The sequence below is a fragment of the Salminus brasiliensis genome, chromosome 2 (genome assembly GCF_030463535.1).
Source record: "Salminus brasiliensis chromosome 2, fSalBra1.hap2, whole genome shotgun sequence".
Lineage (NCBI taxonomy): Eukaryota > Metazoa > Chordata > Actinopteri > Characiformes > Bryconidae > Salminus > Salminus brasiliensis.
In genome coordinates this window covers 50084897-50105168 of record NC_132879.1, presented here as the reverse complement: position 1 = coordinate 50105168, position 20272 = coordinate 50084897, and the positions used below count along the sequence as shown (strand labels likewise).

Genomic DNA, 20272 nt, shown 5'->3' with positions numbered 1-20272 from the left:
CATCTAACAATAATTAGTTACTACTCTGTAGTATGTACTCTGCTCAAGCTCAGTCGCCAGAAAAATCTGAAAAATCTTCTGTGCATTATTGAGTCAAACGCTACTAACAATTCAGGAGGTGATTATCAGGTTTTATCAGCAGTTTGTTTTGGAAATGGTAATTTGACCTTCAGTTTTGAGTATTTTAGTCTCTATTTAGTCTTCATAGAGATCCTAGGGAGCCTAGTCTTGTGTGACCAGAAATAATTTTCTGGCGAAGTTGCAAAGATGGCTGCCGAGTGAACAGACTTGCTTATAAGGACTCTGGCTGCTGGTGGTTGTGGTGGTGACTGTTGTCATCATTAACTTATAAGGAGCATGAAATTACACAACATAAGCTCTTATTATACTAGACTCTTATTTTACTGATTACACTTTCTACAGTGGGTGGTAAATTAGCATGGGATGGGGATCATCACAGTACTTTTATCATTACCCATTCTGGAAATGTACTTGTGGATGAATATAATGTAACAGTTTTGACTGGTCTGGCTGCGGGGACTCATTACATATCCTTAGATTTATCTTTTGATAAATATTTTAGGAGTCAGGCTGGTTGGAGGTTCTCACTGCTCTGGGAGAGTGGAAGTGCTTCACAATAAGACCTGGGTCAACAACTGCTCCCATGACAGTGATGTGGGGTTGATGTGTTCTGGTAAGTTGTTTGTTTATTTGTTTATTTGCTTGTTTTTACAATAGATATAAAATGTTCACACTTTATGAAATATTTAATACAGTCGATTTCTCATTTAGTCTCATCATCTGTCCCCTTTCTCTTTCTTTTCTCTCTTTATTTTCTCTCTCTCTCTCTCTCTCACAGACAGTATGAGGCTGATGGATAGTGGAAGTCGCTGTGCTGGGAGAGTAGAAGTTCTTCAGAGAGGACAGTGGGGAACTGTGTGTGTTGTTGGTTGGAATGAAATGGCGGCTGCAGTTGTGTGTAGAAAGCTGAACTGTGGAGAGGTACTTAGTATTGATGCAGCTACACCAGGATCTGGACCAATCTGGATGAGTAATGTGCAGTGCAGTGGATCAGAGTCTTCACTGAAGAACTGTGGATCACTGGGATGGGGTAAACATAGCTGTAGTCATTATATGGATGCTGATGTTATCTGTTCAGGTAAGCTTCAATCTACTGTAATATAATGTATTACTTGTATTGTATTTGGTTGTGAAGTGGTTGAGAATGTTATTTTGTTTTGAGACGTTTCATTAATTTCCTTATAGTTAACATCCAGCATGTGATTCCCATGGTTCAGGTAAATTAAATAGTAATTAGGTCATTATTATGCAGCTTCAATAATGAATATAAAACACAATTTCATCAGTTACTGAAAAGATTAGAAAAAATAGACTAATAAAAAAAGTAAAAATACATTTGTACATTAAGGGTGACCCTAATTTGTAATGTCAACCAAGAGGAAATGAGTCTTGAAGAAATACAAATCTCTGAAACAAGGCAATGTAACCCCTAACAAACTCTTCAAAACAACTCCTGTCTTCATGTCTTCTTGGTGGAAAATTGCAGTGCCACAACAGTTTGTGTACAACATCAGTTTTATCATAGTACATATGTAGCGTCAAAACAAACAATTCTCAACATGTATTGCTGCACAATGAGAGCTTTCTGAATGAGTTTATCACAGTGTGGTCTGGTGCAAAGGGTGTACTAAAAAGCAAATTATGAAAAGAACCACAGCATAGCTGTCCTAAAACTTTTGCTCAATTCTGATCAAATTGCTGTCAAAATATTCAGAGCAAAAAGCTGCATTACTTGAAAGAGTTTTCGCAAAAAATCACAATGCAGCATAAATTGTGAGCTCTAAAGCAAGCTAAGAATTATTTATTAATTACTAAATGGTCGAGTCATTGATTATATTACTGAAGTACTAATGGTTCAATTAGTTATAACCAAAATGAATGGGCACTGTTTGTCACCCAGTACTGTAAAATAACTGGTTGTATCAATTAAGACTTCTTAAATTTAGTCTCACCTCAGAAGGAAGTTCTATAGCCCAGTGACCCTTTTTTTTTTGTAAACACCCACACAAGAGATGTCAGTTTAAAATGAATCAAATTTTATTGAATAAACATGTAATGACGAGAGAGAGAATGTCAGATTCACAGCATTGGAGGTAGAAATAAGTTTAGCGTAACAACACTCATCCCAAAAAAAGGACAATGACTGTTTTTATCCTGTGGACAAGTACTGGTATTTATTAGAAGCAGATTTGTCTTACTAATCGCTGTTTAACAAAAGTAACGTGATTGGTGTGCAAGATTTAACAATCTGAATGTAACGTTTCTGTTCAAGTTAAACTGTAGGAACCAGAGATTTGCATGTAAAGCTGACCACCTTAGTTTGCACCAGGGTCTGGAGCTTTAAAGAGGGTCATGAAGGCTGTCTCTAAGTAGAATGTCCAGTTGAGACCAGGCTTTCATGTATCCGAATGTCCATGTCTTTCTTACTTTCGCCACAGCCTTCTTCCCCCCCGGTAGTTCTGTTATTGGAAACATTACCCTAAAGATAACTAAACATTAACAATTCAATATTAAACTTGATCCATATTCAAGGTAGAGTTTGACAGTGAGTGTGAGAGAGTTTTGTTAACATGATTTTTCAAAAGTGGATTTCAGTATTACATTTCTTTTTCTTTTTAACAATATACCAGTTCACCTAAAAAATTTAATATTGTGAAAATCATTTGTATTCATAATTTGATGCAAAACCGTCACATATTTCAGATTTATTACATTTAAAGTTACATTTTTCAAGCCTTTTCTTTTATTAATATGGCCATTTTTCCAAACTCAAAATTAAACTTACCTCTGAAAGGAGAATTACATTATAAATGCAACATTAATGGGTGTAAATCCATCACTGACAATATGCAACCCCTTATCAATTGAGAATATGCACGTTATTGAACACTGCATGTTAACCTACAAGTAGCTTAGGAAATTATGTAAGTATCTTCCTCTGAAAATTGTATTACTTGTACTTGATCATTTTAGGAAATTAAAATATATCATGAATTATTTTTTGTTAAGAATATGATTAAAAAAGCTAAACAGTCACATTTAATATTCCTCACATTTTATGTGACATTTTGTTTTATTATTAAATCCTAAGAAATATTATATTCTTACCAAGAAAAATAAATAAATAAATAAAATGCTTGAAATATGTAATTATGTGTGTAATAAATATAAAATATAGACTTTTGAATCAAATTGTGATAATAAATAAACTTTTTTATGATATAATAAGTTTCCTGAGGTGCACACATACAACTTGTTGTATTTTAATGAGGTTACAATACACACAGGTCACAGAATGTCCAGACTTGTGGATGGTCCTCATTAGTGCTCTGGGAGAGTAGAGGTTCTTCATGGAGAGACCTGGGACACAATGTGTGATGCTGGCTTTGACCAGCAGGATGCAGAGGTTGTGTGTCGAGAGCTGGGCTGTGGGCTTCCTGTGGAGGTGCTGGGAGCAGCTACTTTTGGCAGAGGGGAGGGTCAGGTGTGGTCAGAGGAGCTTCAGTGTAGAGGCAAAGAATCTGACATTACTCTCTGCCCAACATCTTCTTCACTCAATCACCACTGCTCTCATGACAGTGATGTGGGACTCATATGTGCTGGTAAGAACTACATGTTTTGTAGTTTTTATGTTTTGACTCCATGTGTGCTGGTAAATATAACATTTCATATTACTTACTTACATCTCATTACATAAGACAGAGAATTTCCTGGATAGGCAGTACAGGTAGACCTGGACCACACGCAGCTTAATTCCTGGCCAGGGAATTGGTCTAAAATGTAATACCTGCATTCCTATTTACCTGCTCTTTTAATAATCTGTGGTTTCAGGTCACACTGAGGTGCGGTTGGTGAATGGCTCAGACTCCTGTTCTGGTCGAGTGGAGCTCCAGTACCTCAGTGAGTGGGGCACAGTGTGTGATGTAAGCTGGGATATGAGAGCTGCCAGTGTCTTCTGTGGTCAGCTGAAGTGTGGGAGTGCTGTGGCTGTGTTGGGGTCAGACTGGTTTGGGGAGGGGAGTGGCCGGATCTGGGCTGATGAGTTTGATTGTCAGGGGAACGAAACACACCTGTCAAAATGTCCCATTTCATCATGGAGTCGAACTGCATGCTCTCATAAACAGGATGTTGGAGTCGTCTGCAATGGTGAGCTTTACGAATCTTATTGGTAATGCTTTCTCAACTACTGGGACATGGGCAAGTGGTGCATGAATGATCTTTTTTATCATAAGAATTGGGAATTGGAAAATTGTTCTTTAGAAAATGCAAAAACAAATGACTGCAAGTACAATCCTGAATTTAAAGTATTTTTGTTGTATCTTCAGGTTCCTCTCTGGCGTTTCATGAGGGGCGAGTGCGGTTGTCTGGAGGGATGGAGTGTGAGGGGGAGGTGGAGGTGTACTTCAGGCAGGACTGGAGGAGAATTCTCCTGGACTCCAGGAGTGAGTCTGAGGCCTCTGTGGTCTGCAGACAGCTCGACTGTGGTTCTGTGCTCAGCATCTCCAGCTCCTCTCCATCCAGTTCTGAACACAGCTACATGTGTGTGACGGGTTTCAACTGTTCTGGGAGTGAAGCTCATCTGGGGAACTGCAACAGTGCACAAGCAGTCAACTGCAGCTCCAGAGAACAGCTGTACATCACCTGCTCTGGTAAAAATATTGGAATCATTTAGAATAATTTAGTTGTTAATATAGCAGAAAATATTACAACTATACAGAACAGAGTGACAAATTAGAGGAACAGTCAACTGTAAGTGTGTTGATCAGGTTTTAAGGGCACAGTAGACCTGTCCAAACAACCGTGTCAAAACAAGTCTTTAGACATATATAATATTTCACCTGTGTGTGTGTATCATCATAGAAATGAATAATATTTTTGGGATAATAATTTGATTATTATAAGAAGTCATGCTCAGTAAATTGTTTTCTCTGAATTTTAGCTCGTAGCTCCATCAGGCTGGTTGGTTCTGGAGGAGACTGTGCAGGAAGGCTGGAGGTTTTCCACAGTGGCTCATGGGGGACAGTGAGTGATGAATTGTGGGATATTGAGGATGCAGAGGTGGTCTGCATGCAGCTCCAGTGTGGAGTGGCCCTCAGTGAACTGGTACCAGCCCGGTTTGGAGCTGGAACTGGACCCATATGGCTGAATGAGGTGGAGTGTGAGGGGAACGAGACGACTCTGTGGAACTGCAGATATCAGCTGTGTGGAGAGGGTGAATGTGGACACAAGGATGATGTTGGAGTCGTGTGCTCAGGTAACATTTGATGACTGCTGCTATTTATAATATGTTCAGTTGTTAAAGTGTGTGGTACTGCTTTTAAGCCATTAGCCTTCTGGCTTGTCAATGCAATCTTTGGTAAACTGTACACAGTTTTATTTGGAGAGCAACGGCTTTGTCTTTACAACACTGCCATACACACCACTGTACATTAGCCAACTTGAGAGAAGCCTTTAGTTATTTTGGGTTCCCTTGTGATCTCACAGACTATTACATGTCTTACTCTTGGCATGACCTTTGTTGGTTAACCATAATAATGGTAATGATGGTCTTAGGTCTTAAGGGTGTTGAATAATAGTCTGACTGTGGATTGGTGGAGTCCGAACCCTTTTGACTTACCTTTTCCAGTCTGATGAGCATCAACACCTCATCTGAGGTCTTCATCAATCTTCTTTGTTCGTGCCATGTGTTGTAAAGATCTGACTTTAATTGATCCCCTTTCTTTATAAAAAACAGGGCACCCACTTAAACCTGATTGTCATCCTATTGATTAAAAAATATCTGACTCTGATTATATCTTCTGTTAATCCTAGTGGATCACATACTTTAAGATTGGATATTATTAATTAAATATTGGAGACAATTTTAATATATTATTGAATCATTTTGGATCATTTGTTTCAATAAATGAATGGCAGAGTCTAATATTTTGTTTGCTCCTTATCTACTGTAAGGACTTCTACGACTTTTTAGGAAATCCGTTGGCATATCTTTGGCATAAGGCATGGTGGCAATTGGTTCATATTTATCTGCTCCAGAGGGACCAATTGTATTGATTTCTCTACAGGGACTAGAAAAGCTGTGTGTGTGCATTAACAGATGTGGGCCAGCAATGGGTGCAACTTAAAGTAGCTGAATTCATTCATTAGTAGGAGTGTCCACATACATTTGGGCATACAGGGTATATCAAGCCAGGTTGAGCTTAGGGTAAGGAGATGTAAAACAATTATGATAGCTAAGTGGCTAGTTTTCAGATATCTTCCATATAGTTCTAGATAGTTTAGATCGTTTCCAAATACCTGCAAGACTTAATTATTAAACACCTTTCTCCCACCAGAGTTTAAAGAGATCAGACTCACTGAGGGCTGTGAGGGGAATCTGGAGGTGTTCTACAATGGAACCTGGGGGAATGTGTGTGTGACAGGCATAGATGAAGAAGCAGCAAGTCTGATCTGTCACGAGCTGAACTGTGGAAGAACTGGGAGTGAGAAGGCTACTAAAGCAAGAGTTGAATCAGCTCCTAACTGGCTGGATGAAGTGAAATGTAGGAAACATGACTCCTCTCTGTGGCAGTGTCCATCAACCCCCTGGGGACAGAACAAGTGTGATAATACTGATGAGGCGGCTCACATTACCTGCTCAGGTAGGGACTTTCTCTTTCTTGGAGATGGACAAACATATTTTCATTTTGAAAGCAGACATTAGGAGTATTGCAGGATTGAAGAATATTGAATATTGAAAGCCTGATGTTGAGCCCAGTTTGATATTAAAACAGTATTTTTATCATATTCACAGGAGAAAATAAACAGCACACACTGGAAAATCATCTGAAATTCTCCTTATTTCCACACCTGAACCAGCGCTTAAGTATGGAGGCATTCTATTTACTGAACCATTAAAATATTAATCAGAAGTTAATAAACCCAGATAACTCACTCATTCTTAATTGTTTTGATAAATCAATCTCATCTAAACTTCCCTTTTTATGAGTTGACATGGATGAAATGGTGTGTGTGTGTGTGTGTGTGTTTAGATCACCTGCCTCTCAGGCTGAAGGGAGGAGAGGGAAGCTGTTCTGGGAGGCTGGAGGTGTATCATAATGCTGAGTGGGGGTCCGTCTGTGATGATCTGTGGGACATCAAAGATACTGAGGTGGTCTGCAAGCAACTTGGCTGTGGTCCAGCAAAGAGAGCTGGTGGGAGTTCTGCCTTTGGTGCTGGTGAAGGGACTGTCTGGCTGAACAGAGTGAAGTGTAGAGGGAATGAGCTTCACCTGTGGGACTGTCCTCATTCCCTGAAGAGACACACTGACTGCTCCCACAGAGCTGAGGTCAGCTGTGCAGGTCAGAGGATTATTTGTTATGCTGGTGTTAACTTCTCTGTGTTATATTCATCAGTGTTCTCTGATTGGATACTTTTGGGAAAGACACCTATATTCTTTGCACTGAATTCATTCACTTTAAGCTTGTGGGACAAAGCTATTGCAGAACCGTGCAGTGACAGCACGCAAGCTCCTGTATCTTCTGCCAGATGGCAGCAGTGAAAAAAGTCCATGTGAGGGATGAGTGGGGTCCTTCACAATGCTGATGGCCTTACGGGTGCAGTGTGTGGTCTGAATGTCTGTGACAGAGGGGAGAGAGACCCCTATGATCTTCTCAGCTCTCCTCACTATCTTCTTAGTTCTTAACACCTCACCTTAGTTTAAACTGCTGTGATTTTACTCTTTATCTCAGTCCACATTCTTCATCACTTCAGTGACTTTTCTATATTGTTTTTGATTGTTCAGAAATGCTGCTGTAAGGTTTATTTACAGTTTATTTATCTCTTTTGCCTGAGCATTTTACTTTTACTCTTTTTACAGACATATTTGTGACCTCTACTATTGCATCTGAAACAACCACAACTGTCATCACTGGTACTCCTTTTATTCCTTTAAGTGATCTTTCTACAGATCTCTAAATACACTGTGATGTTCCACTGAGTTTTACTCTTTATGTATATTTCCAGCACATCTGACTGAGAAGCAGACAATCTCTCCTTCACAAATTCCATCCTCACATTATCCCTACGCCTATCCAGTGTCTCTCCTGGTGCTGGGAATGTTGCTCTCCCTGGCCTTAGTGCTTCTGCTTGTGCTGTTTAACCAGAACAGAGTGCTCAGGAGAGGTAGGGAGATTCAGAGATCATCTACAATCCGCTTTCTGTACATTCTCTAAACATCATCAGTCCTTCAGTCTGTCATCAGTCTTCTCTTCTACTGAACTGACTCCATGTTTCTCTCTGTCTCTCTCACAGTGCTCTCTAAGAGGAGGCAGAAGACTCTGTCTGAGCCAGTCTATGAGGAGATTGACCATAAACATGTCAATAAAAGATTTACTGAAAGGGGTAAATAATATGTGGAGTGTTCTACTGGAGGCTGTCCATAGTTGCTCACAATATGGGAAGTGGAGCTAATGTTAGCTGGCATGTAGAAATAATTGTGTTTAAATGGCTGTAAATAACTACATGCCTTAAAGCAGCTGTAGCATTTTACCTTATCTTACATCATTTTGATGCTCCACTGAATGTAATATGGAGAATAGCATCTCTGTCATTGCCTCTCCAGACCAATTCTTCATAATGCTGCTTAAAAATTCCTTTAATAAAATAGATCATAACAGGAGTGTAGTACATCTGGAGATAATCTGGACATGTTCTTTACTGTTCACTGAGTTTTGGATTTCTGTCTCTTTTTTCAGTTTCATCCACCATTATAGATTAAGACGAGACTATAATGTAATATTGGTTTCATCTGTTCAAAGAATCGTGTTCCTGATTCTTGCCTTTTTTTGTCACAGACCTTTTTTTCTATTCCAATCTGACCTTCCTTTTTTAAGTGTTACCAGTGCATCTTGCCTCTTCCGTGAAATAACGAGGGAAAAGTTCATACCTGGTCATGATACTGCTTATCTGTCAGTTCCTTAGTTACGATTAAGACTGTGTAAATGGAAAGTCTATGAGAAAAAATGGCTGTAATTGCTAAACAGTTGATTCAGTATTTTTGTTAAATTCCTTAAAGATGTTTTTCATGAGCTTGAGTGTTTTAACTGGCTTTTCTTCGATTGACCTTTATTGAGAACAGTTTCTGTAAGGCCTGGTATAATAGAAACTGAAACCAAGACACCATGTCATTATGGGAAATGTAGCTTTTGTAGTGGATTTTCAGTTCATCTTGTGGTGTGTAGTTTAGGTCATTAGTCAAAGTGGAATTGTGTTTCCTGTGCGACTTGTCTGGAATTCTGAAGGTTTTCCACGACTGTTCTGCTCTAATGTAACAGGAAACATCCTCTCTGAAGAGCAGAATTCAGGATATGAAAATGTGGAAGAGCAGCTCCTCTCAAGTAAGTCAGCAAAACACGTGTTTTATTACTTCTGTGTATTTTTACAGGAGGCTTACCCTAAACATCGATCACATTCCTCAGTAGCTTGTGTTGATTTATCTTCTGTAAGAACATTTTTATGAAAGGATCTTAGATGTGCGTTCATGATTTGAATCACAGCTGCTACTGTTGTCAGGCATTTGAGATTATTCACAAAAGCCTCTTTTAGAATCAACATTTATTTTAGAAAGAGAAAATGGAGAAGCTCATTCTCTTCATTCTCTTCTAGCAAAGACAGTGGATGAAGAAAAGCCTGAATATTATAATGAGAGCACCACCAGTGGACTGAGAAGTAAGTGACTTTATAAACTGATCATTTACATTTTATACATTTAACTGACACTCTTCTCCAGAGTGACTTACAGGTTACTCAGATTACAAAGGTGGGACAATGTAGTGTTTAGAGTCTTGGCCAAGGACTCTTATTGGTGTAGCACAGCATAGCCACCCAGACCAGGAACTGACCCTCACTAGCTCACTGGTAGGTACTGGTGTTATCTGTTGTGCTACGCCAACTTTATGAAATATGTCAATGTTTTTATTTGATTTAGGTAAGGTGGGCACAGAGGACACAACAGACAACTATGATGATGTCATCACTGCTGGACAGACACCCGATAGATTAGCAAGTGTGTTCCTGTTTGAATATTTATATAAATATTTGTATGGTTTTATTTATGATACTACAGTGTACAGCTTTGCACATTTAACTCTGTGTAATATTAAAGATAAAGAGCAGGAATAGAACTCTTTCGTGTGAAGTACCCAGTTTGTGGTATAATGAATATCTAAATTGGAGTTGGTATTTAGTAAAAATCAAGTCTCTTGTCACTGAGGCTACCTTTCATTTTTACATTTTGACAGAAAACAAAGTGGAGATCTACGACGATGTGACTCCTGCTGGAGAGAGCCCACACATTACACCAGGTCTGACTCTTTTAAAATGGAAAATTCATTGTGAAAAACCATCCATTCAATAATGAAATCATATTTGTTGCTCACTGTCATCAAAACATTTGTCTACATATGTCGGTGCAGTGTGCCCTCCTGAGGGCTATGATGATGTCCTCACTCCTAGACAGGAGTTAGCAGGTGTAGCAGGTGATGGAGGTGAGCATACAATGGCTTTATTGAGGTGGAGAGAGATAAAACAAATATTTTTCTTTGCTCACCTTATTGCAGAGTGTTGTTAGTAAAATATGGATTTGTATCACTGTAACTCATGATATACATGGATGATTACAGTGTAATGATGATGATGATGGAAATAATGTCATTCATGTGTTTAAAAGGATAGAACTTATTAAATAAAAGAAAATGCAATGATTAGAAACTGAGGCTTCCAGCATTAAATTACATGTTAATTGGTGAAATTACTGTCAATTGATGGAAAGCCATGAGGGTGGATGGGGTGGCACTGGCTACCTGATTATCCACTTGTTCAACTTTTTAGATTAGATTAGATCCTTTCAGTCATCTGGGGAAAGGTGATTCTGAACATAACATATCACATTCTTGTTCATGTGAATTTATTTACAATAATCTCGATATTAGTATATAGAGGGCATGTTGCATAATAGCCTGGTAACATTATATAGCCTTATGTCACTGTTTTTCACTACTTTACTACTGCAGTAGCCATGGTCTAAAACATGGTCTTTTGCAATTTTGTCAAAATAGAATTTTTCCAGTTAATAAACCTTAGCTAGACAAGGAAAAGAGATCTCCACCGAACTCTTTCGTGTGAAGTACCCAGTTTGTGGTATAATGAATATCTTAATTGGAATTGGTAATTAGTAAAAATCAAGTCTCTTGTCACTAAGGCTGCCTTTCATTTTTACATTTTGACAGAAAACAAAGTGGAGATCTACGACGATGTAACTCCTGCTGGAGAGAGCCCACACAGTACACCAGGTCTGACTCTTTTAAAATGGAAAATTCATTGTGAAAAACCATCCATTCAATAATGAAATCATATTTGTTGCTCACTGTCATCAAAACATTTGTCTACATATGTCGGTGCAGTGTGCCCTCCTGAGGGCTATGATGATGTTCTCACTCCTAGACAGGACTTAGAGGTGTAGCAGGTGATGGAGGTGAGCATACAATGGCTTTATTGAGGTGGAGAGAGATAAAACAAAGATTTTTCTTTGCTCACCTTATTGCAGAGTGTTGTTAGTAAAATATGGATTTGCATCACTGTAACTCATGATATACATGGATGATTACAGTGTGATGATGATGATGGTGATGGAAATAATGTCATTCATGTGTTTAATTTGTTAAATAAAAGAAAATGCAATGATTAGAAACTGAGGCTTCCAGCATTAAATTACATGTTTAAAACATAAAGATTTTTAACTGTTTCTTTTCTGTTACATCCAGACTATGATGGTGTGGAAGAGGTGGTGGAGGTGCCTGAGAAGGAGAGATAGACCATCGCCAGAGTTCTACCAGTTGGACTGCTCAGGAAATTTTTGTGACATTTGAAACTAAACCAAAAGTTAAATACTTTTTACTTTTTTACTTTTTTGTAACCATACTTGATGATGCAACCTTACTTTGATGATTTCATTGATTTCATGGTTTTTATAGTTGAAAAAAGGCAAATCACTTCAAGTGTACATTTAACATAATCTGCATTTCAGCCAAAGATATTTAAATCAAAACTAACAATAAATGTATCAATTTCCTTTCCACCAATTTCCTACTGACAATAAATCTCTAATCAGAGTTACATTTATTTTTTCCTAAAGACAATCACTCAAATGCTGTTTATCAATCAAAAATAAATGAAATTAAAGTCCAAACTCTTTGCTATAGAGTGTTTGCCTATGATGGGGTTGAAGTATGTATTAACTGGCTTATATGAAATGTTATAGATCGCAGTACTTTCAACCATATATAGCAAGTCTGATAATAAAGTGTGAATTTTGACACCAGTTAAAGATGATGTGTTTCACTTCTTTTTGTCTGCACTCTGTTTTCTCTGTGTTCTCTGTAGAGTTTCAGATTATATCCATCCATTAAGATGAAGATATGAGGAGATTCCTTTGTCTAAATTTACTAGTAATCACACACTGCAGTAGACTTACTGCGGCCAAACGGATAAATGAAGTGTTCTGCCTTTCTTGGGGCTCAGTGAAGGCTATTCATGTTGCACGGGTTGTGGAATGTCTGCTTAGGTGTGGCATCTAGATAGACATCATCCCACCACAGTTTGAGGTGACAGATGTTATATATATATATATATAAAGTATATACATTTCTGCACCATTTAAGGTGGAACGTTAAGTTACAGCCAGAAGCTGGCAAATACCTTAAGCCTTTTGGGTGCAGCAAGGTCAAATCACCTTGTTCTGAATTTAGTGGGAAAACAATGTATGCTGAGATTATGTGCTGAGCTGGTTACATTCCCAGAAGTACAGTCAACAAAAGAATAACAGCTTCAAAGTCATGCTGATGCGCCACTGACTTATCATAGGAAGAATAGCATCTATATTGTTGCTACTTCAGGCTCAGAACACTAACTGCACTGTGTAACTTTAGAGACCTAAAGGAAAAATGTCTTTTCTTATCTTTGTCTGAGGAGAAATAAAGCAGATCTCAGTATAGTTTCTAACCCCCTCCTTAGGAGAAGTGGAGAAGGAAAAGTGGAGCTCAACATCAGCGCTTAACTGTGAGCAGTTTTGGACGCAGCTGAGAAAAGCGTGAGATTTCTCTCTGCTCTGATAGACTGCTGATATATCTCTGTGATGTAGAATAGAGCTTTATAAAAAAGGAGGAGATCTTACACTTGTCTTTTATGAATCTTATTCAGCTGAGACTGAGGTGCGAGCAGTCTGGCCCAAAAGAGGTTAAGCCATGAAACATTATTCTGATCCATTATTGTGGTCCTTTTCCCTTGTCCTTTTTTTTTGTTTCAATAAAGCTTTGGTCCATGCTGCCTGATCATTGGTTGGTCCCTTGGATATTTTGATGGTTCCTTTAATTCCTCTCCTTTTCCTCCATTTCAGGGTTAATTTAATGTTGCTAATTACAGCTATTGTTACTTTTGTTATGACTATTGTTATTATGGACGCTCTCTTGATTGATTTTGGAGGGTATTTTCAATTCCAAGTCGTGAAAACATCAATTTATTTTGTGACAATAATAATAATTAAAGAAGGAAGGTCATCATGTCACTGTATTATGTCTTTACTCAGACATTTGATGGCAATCAGTAATTCATAATTTAATGAACAAAACTAAACATGTTCCAATCCACTACAGTGCTGTTGTTGACACTCTCTCTTTGCCCAATGACCAACAGGGATACATCTCGCCCTCTGTTTCAATTAAACGTTTTGGTCTAAGGAATTACTTCACCTTTTCCAACTGGTGCCTTGAATTTGATCCTGTCTTTTTAAATGTGCAATACTCTCATTCATAGCAGGTGACAATTAAAAGTAGGAGTGGAGCTTGGATCATATAGATCATGCATACAAAGCTGTCACTGAAATATTTGACAGATAGTTAGGAAACTTTAAAGGTGTGCTTTCTTGGGGGCCTTGAGTAATATTCATAATTGTGCCACTGCAACACTAGGTGGTGCTATAATCTTCACAAATCTGTTTCTCAGCAACCAGTTATCCTATCAAGATGAAACTGTGATGATGACTTGATATTTAATAAATATGGTCACCTCTGACAGCCAGCTTTCAGCAGTCATTTAATATGTATAGACTTGTTTAATCACCATGATATTTGATATGTGTGTTCAGGTATGGACTGTATCTGTTGAACGTGAAAAGACTTAAAATGGCCACTGGGGGCACCATTTATGCTCTAACTTCAAATTCCTTCACAGGCTGTTATAACATTATATTGTATATGTATTTTAAAGAAACAGTAATACTTTACATTAATTTTACAATTTAATTGTAAGTGAATCCTAACTAAGAGCTATGTGCTATACACATCATTGTGGTGATGGACTCATGAATAATAATGGACCATTAACCTCATGGACCTCTTGACCTGCTCTTGGCGTGACCTTTGTTGTTCAGCTGTAAAAATGCTAATAATGGTCCTGAATTTATTCCATTTGTAGACAATCTGTCTGATTGTGGAACTCAGGTTGAACTAACCTTTCCAGTCTGATTAACATCAACTACTCTCCTACTGGTCCACAGAAATCTTATTTGTTCATTTATATATTTTTATATAGAGAGAGAGAGATTATCCTGCTTTTGTTGGAGTAACTGTGTCTACTGTCCAGAAAAGGCTTCTAGACACTGGATCATTGCTGTGACAAATATATTAGTAACGTCATGATGTTGGATGATCGCCACCCCATCTTTTCCCCAACACCCCAACTATTGGATTTAGCACCATCAGCCCAGAAAACCCAGTTCCACTGTTCCAAGCTCAATGTTGGGGGGCTTTATACCCTTAAAGCCAAAATCCAGCATTATGCATGGTGCCAATAGGCTCACGTTAATCTGCTCAGGAGAATCCTATTCTATTGGCAGTTCTTTTCTATGTTACATGAAAAGGGGATGTGTCCAAAATCTATATCTAATAGCACATATGTTTTGAGGGTGGATAGTAACTTAGTAAGCTCTCTCTCTCCCTCTCTCTCTCTCTCTCTCTCTCTCTTTAAAAACAGTGCTAAACAATTATGAGTGTTAAATCATACTGTACTAGATAATAATGTACTAGATAATTGTTGAAGGTCAACAATGATGACTTTGAGTTTGGCATTGTGTTTATCGTCTAACAGAGAACAATGTGGAGATCTACGATGAAGCCTTGTTTGCTGGAGAGAACTTCACAACAGGTTTGTTTTTCTTGCAAAGCTAAAAAGATTGTGTAATAATGATTCATTTATTAATATTGCATTTGTTCATCTATTCCTACAAATATTGTGTATGTATCAGAAAACTATGATGATGTCATCACTGCAGTACAGGATTTAGAAAATGCAGGTATGTCTACAGCTTACTGAGTTTCTGTACACCTACAAATGTACCTGGTTAGATTAGTTACATATGGTTTGGCAGCACTGTAGACATTTCTACACAAAGAGGAAGTGTTGAGGCAGGATATCCAACAAATACAAACTTTACTGGAAAAACACGAAACACAGCAGGAGAACACAGACGGCTACGTATACCAAAATCAAGTCCAGAAACACATGGGAATAGAAATCATTGTACACAGGTGAAGGCTTAATTATTATTCTTAATGATTATTATTATTATTGTTAATATTATTTTATTTTAAATATTTTAACATTGGTACTTTAGTCCTATCCTACAATTGTTTCTGAAGTGGTTAAACTTGTAAGTGGTTACAAAAAAAAAAAGAAAAATACTTTTCCTACCAGAGGAACTTCTGTGAAAAAGACTTTTACATTGGCCTTGTGTTCACAACAAAGAGGTAATTATTAATGAATTAATTAATTCATAATTATTAATGAATTGTCCTGGGACTCATGGGAATGCTGACCTTGTACACTTTAGTCCAGACATTTGTGTCATTGTCCTTTCTTCTGATGAGATTATGGTCTGGGTGATGTCAGAGTGGAGAGACTCAACTCAGAAGTTAATGACTAGTGTTTAGAAGACCATCATTCTGCAGCTCAAATAGAGACACTACCTGTACAATTACACCATATCCAGGTTTTAAGCATGATTTTACATTACATTACAAAAGATCAAATATTTGCCATATTTGACATATTTTAGACAATCTTAGGAAAAAGAATCATTGACTCATTGACATAATATGATATATCATCTTGCGGGATGATAAATAATCCTTAGAAATTTCCATCTTGAAATGATGACAGGAAAGTGTTTCTCCATTTAAAACAGCACAGAAAGTTTATGTGCAGCCTTTCTCACAAACCAGTGTGAATGCTTACACAAGGTTACACAGGGAATTGTAATGTAATGACTTTGATGATGTACATTTTGGGTATTGTTACATGCAATACCAGATATGATGATATATATATTTTGATCATGTTGAAATACTAAGCCATACTTACTTCTGCTCTTCTACTTTCAGACTTAAATATAATGTGATAGAAGTGACTGAGAGCAAGGCATCGGACAGAGACCAGGTCAATTACTCTGTTTAAGCATGTTGAAACTCGAGGATGTTATTACATTTTTTTCACCATATTTTAATTTACAACTTTGTGTTTAGAATGAATTTTAATTTTTACCTCATCACACTCTAAACCACTTTCTTTATTTTTTTCTTAAAGCAGATAAATTACTAAAATACTAAATATACTAAATTCATCCTGGTTGTGTAAAATGAATATGTCATAAACATCATCTAACACATCACCCTATGGCGTACACCTTACCTGCATCTTTCTTTAGGAAACTAAATGTTTAATTTTCTGAAAAATAAAGTAATGACTTGAGAGAATTACTGAGTCTGAATTCTGTTTCTAAACAAAGTTGAATGTCTAGAGAGCAAAACGAAATGCAATTTCAAACTACAAAGTGTACCTGACAGAATAAGCCTCTGATGGAGGAATAGTCTTCTTGTCATGGCTATAATGTGTACTGTTCAATATTATAAGATACAATATATAAAACAACAGCAACAGTTCTTTGTCACAGTAAGCTGGCCTGCTCAACAGGCTAAAGTGTCCAGTCCAGAGTGACCACAACAAATACACAAAAGAGAGAAGCTACAGACTGAGGACATGGAAGGAGCCTAAAGGGGAGACAAGAACCAAAAGCAAGAACAGAATCACAGAACAGTCAGGAGAAATGTTACACCCCGGGCTACAGCCCTGCAGCCTTATGAGATATTACTAGAAGGAATCTGTTTGCACATTTACACTGCAAGTAAACACCATAGCTGTAAGTGTGTGTGTGTGTGTGTGTGTGTGTGTGTGTGTGTGTGTGGTTATCAGCGTATGGATCAGTTATCTGCAGGTGCAACATTAAAGCTGTATTACAGTGGAGTGTTTCCTGTCTCCTGTATGTTGGTGGATTTCCTACCACACTGCTGCCAGCGTCTCTCCTCTCTCTCACACACACACACACACACACACACACACACACACACACACACACACACACACACACACACACACACTCCTCTAGAGAGGGAGGTGGAGTTGTGTTGATCAGCGCTGACACATTCTCATATCATCCTTCGAAACTTGTGCTCAACATTTTATATAGATACAAACATTGTATGAAGCTCTGACTTGACTATTTATTCTCTCTCTGGGAAAAAGACCCCAATCAGTGCATTAGGCCTCACTGAGCTGACGAACTCAGCTGTTTAAAACTCAAGCATGCACTGTCTGATCTGGGCCATCAGGTAATAGACTTGACATATCATGTTCATAAAAACACAAAATGCTAGATTTGGGTTCAGTCAGCCTCTAGTAGGTGTTAAAAGAATAAAAGAATAAGTACTTTAATTGTTGATCAGTGTTCATTAAAACTGGATTTTTTATGATATTTGTACATGTGATAGGGTCCTGCAGCCAGTAGCTTCCCTACTTGCCATGGTTATGATACTATGTAGAATTAATATTTTTTGTTAATAAAAATGAACTGTTAATGAAGAGATATAGCATATATATATATATATATATATATATATATATATATATATTTTTTTTTTTTTTTAATTATTATTATTTTTTTCCACTTTGGAGCATTTATATTGGTCCACTCGTCAAATTTGAATACCATGTTCAGTACCAGTTTTGTTAAAAACTTAAAAATACTGGAAAACTAGAACCACAAGGTTTTGAGTGACAGTGACAAATGAAGGAATAATCTGTATTGTCTTTATAATCAGTGTTTTTAATTATCACCACTGATAGCAAAAACTCCTAAATCTCACTTGAACCTTTTAAAGGAATAGTTTGGGGGAGGAAATTAAGAACGTTCATAATTTATAACTCTGCCCAGATGCAGTCATTTGGCCAATCCAAAGCATGAAAAAGAGACATGCTAGTCTTAGATATATACTGTCACTCTGTAGCACGCCTAAAAAAAATCTCATAAGGTTCACTTCTATTCACTGAGTCTGTCGATGAGCCCAATAAATTCAATTCTCGGCAACTAGCAGCTAGCGCTAGCCCTCCTTAAATATACCAGCCACAGGTGGAACGTATTGATTAAATCGTGAGCACACACATGACGATAACACAAAGTGTCAACATAAGAGTCCCATGAAACATGACTTGACCGTGACTGTGAACTTGAAAGTCCTCATGAAAGCCTGCGGGCGGTGGCTAGAGACCACCCCTCCAGGAATCCAGCCTCTGTCTGATCATGTGAATGGGGGTCCCCTCGCCTCCGCAGGCTCCGGCAGCGTGTCCCCCGGTATGAATTACTTATAATATATTTAATGTTGTTAAAAAATGTACTTTTTATGCAGTAATTATTTCAGGTTATGTTTCTTATACTGACTTGTATTTAGAAGTATGTAATCTTAGAGGTATTTTTGATACACTAGCTAAGGTTATTTTTCTGAGTAAACAGTGAGGCACTTTTGTAAGTCACTCTGGGTACGAGCTCAAACACTTAAAATCATTAAAATCTTTATTATTATGATATTATAAAGTCTACAGATAAAGAATCCATAGTGTTTGATTCAGTTCTCTGACCTGAATAACTTTGAAATTACATGTTCTGTCAGAAATGTAACTCCTTGTCTGGAATTTTTACTTATTCATTCAAAGACTACAGCTTATTGTACAAAGGTCAAAATGTCTTGGAGGAAGACTCCAGATGAATGCCTTTAACATATGGACACCTTTTGACAAATTCTAACTCACTTTCACTTGTCTCCTGTATTCCAAAGATGCCCATTCACAGACTAGTACCCTAGGGGGCTCCTCTTTACATTACATTTACAAAAGTGAAGCACTGCTAGGCCTACTTGTGAGATTCAGCTTGGACCCCACATATCACTGACTGAGGCCATATTTTTATACTTTTTCATCTAGAATTTGATACTATTGACTCTTTTACTCAATATGGTCTTCGACTATCAATCAGTTAATTGCGACTATGGTATTTTTAATTTATATCGTTAACTCATCAGCATCTCAAAATTATAATCACATGTATATATTGAGACTAAGATTTGCTAGCTGTGGCTCTAAAAGGTGCACTAAAGCACTCAGAAACACTTAAAATTTCCACCGCAATGATATTCTGAAGTCTACAGAAAACAAATCTGATCTGAATTACTTTGAAAATACATGTTGTGTCAGAAATTCCCAGTCTGGTATTTTGACATCCATTCAAAGTCTAGGGCTTACTATACAAAGGTCAAAAGGTCAATCTGAATAAAAGTTGTTGACCACCTTGGATGACGGTTCCTGATCAATAATCATAATCATATGCACACCTTTTGACAAGTTTAACTTACTTTTACTTCTCTCCTGTATTCCAATGAGGCCTATTAGGGGTGTATTGGGCCTCATTTTGGCATGTATATCACAGGATTTAACTTTTCACATCCAAACAACACTGCAAATACAATCACATCAGAAACTTAACTATGAGTTATGTATTTCTGACATCTCTGTTGACAATCAATAGATAGTTCTACCACCCTCAGTAGATCAACACACATGAAAGGCCTTTGGATAAACTCTAAAAAAAACACTTAATTGCATTTATCATCCTCTCTCAAATGAGTGCGCACTGCCCTTTCGGCCTGACGGTGCCTCTATAGAAAAGTGTTAAGCATTTTAATCCACATCTATTTATAGAGATACATTTTTATAC

General features: G+C 37.5%; 1 protein-coding gene across 1 annotated transcript in view; it reads left to right on the top strand.

Moving 5' to 3' along the window:
* LOC140549728 (uncharacterized) overlaps positions 1-20272 on the top strand; it is a 145795-nt gene that overhangs the window by 39801 nt on the left and 85722 nt on the right. The window contains 15 exon segments of the mRNA XM_072673473.1: positions 3913-4227; positions 4407-4730; positions 5021-5335; positions 6417-6722; positions 7113-7421; positions 7940-7993; positions 8086-8244; positions 8374-8493; positions 9363-9458; positions 9727-9789; positions 10049-10126; positions 10362-10424; positions 10536-10607; positions 11349-11411; positions 11883-11911. Coding sequence (XP_072529574.1) covers positions 3913-4227; positions 4407-4730; positions 5021-5335; positions 6417-6722; positions 7113-7421; positions 7940-7993; positions 8086-8244; positions 8374-8493; positions 9363-9458; positions 9727-9789; positions 10049-10126; positions 10362-10424; positions 10536-10607; positions 11349-11411; positions 11883-11911 — 2366 coding nt within the window.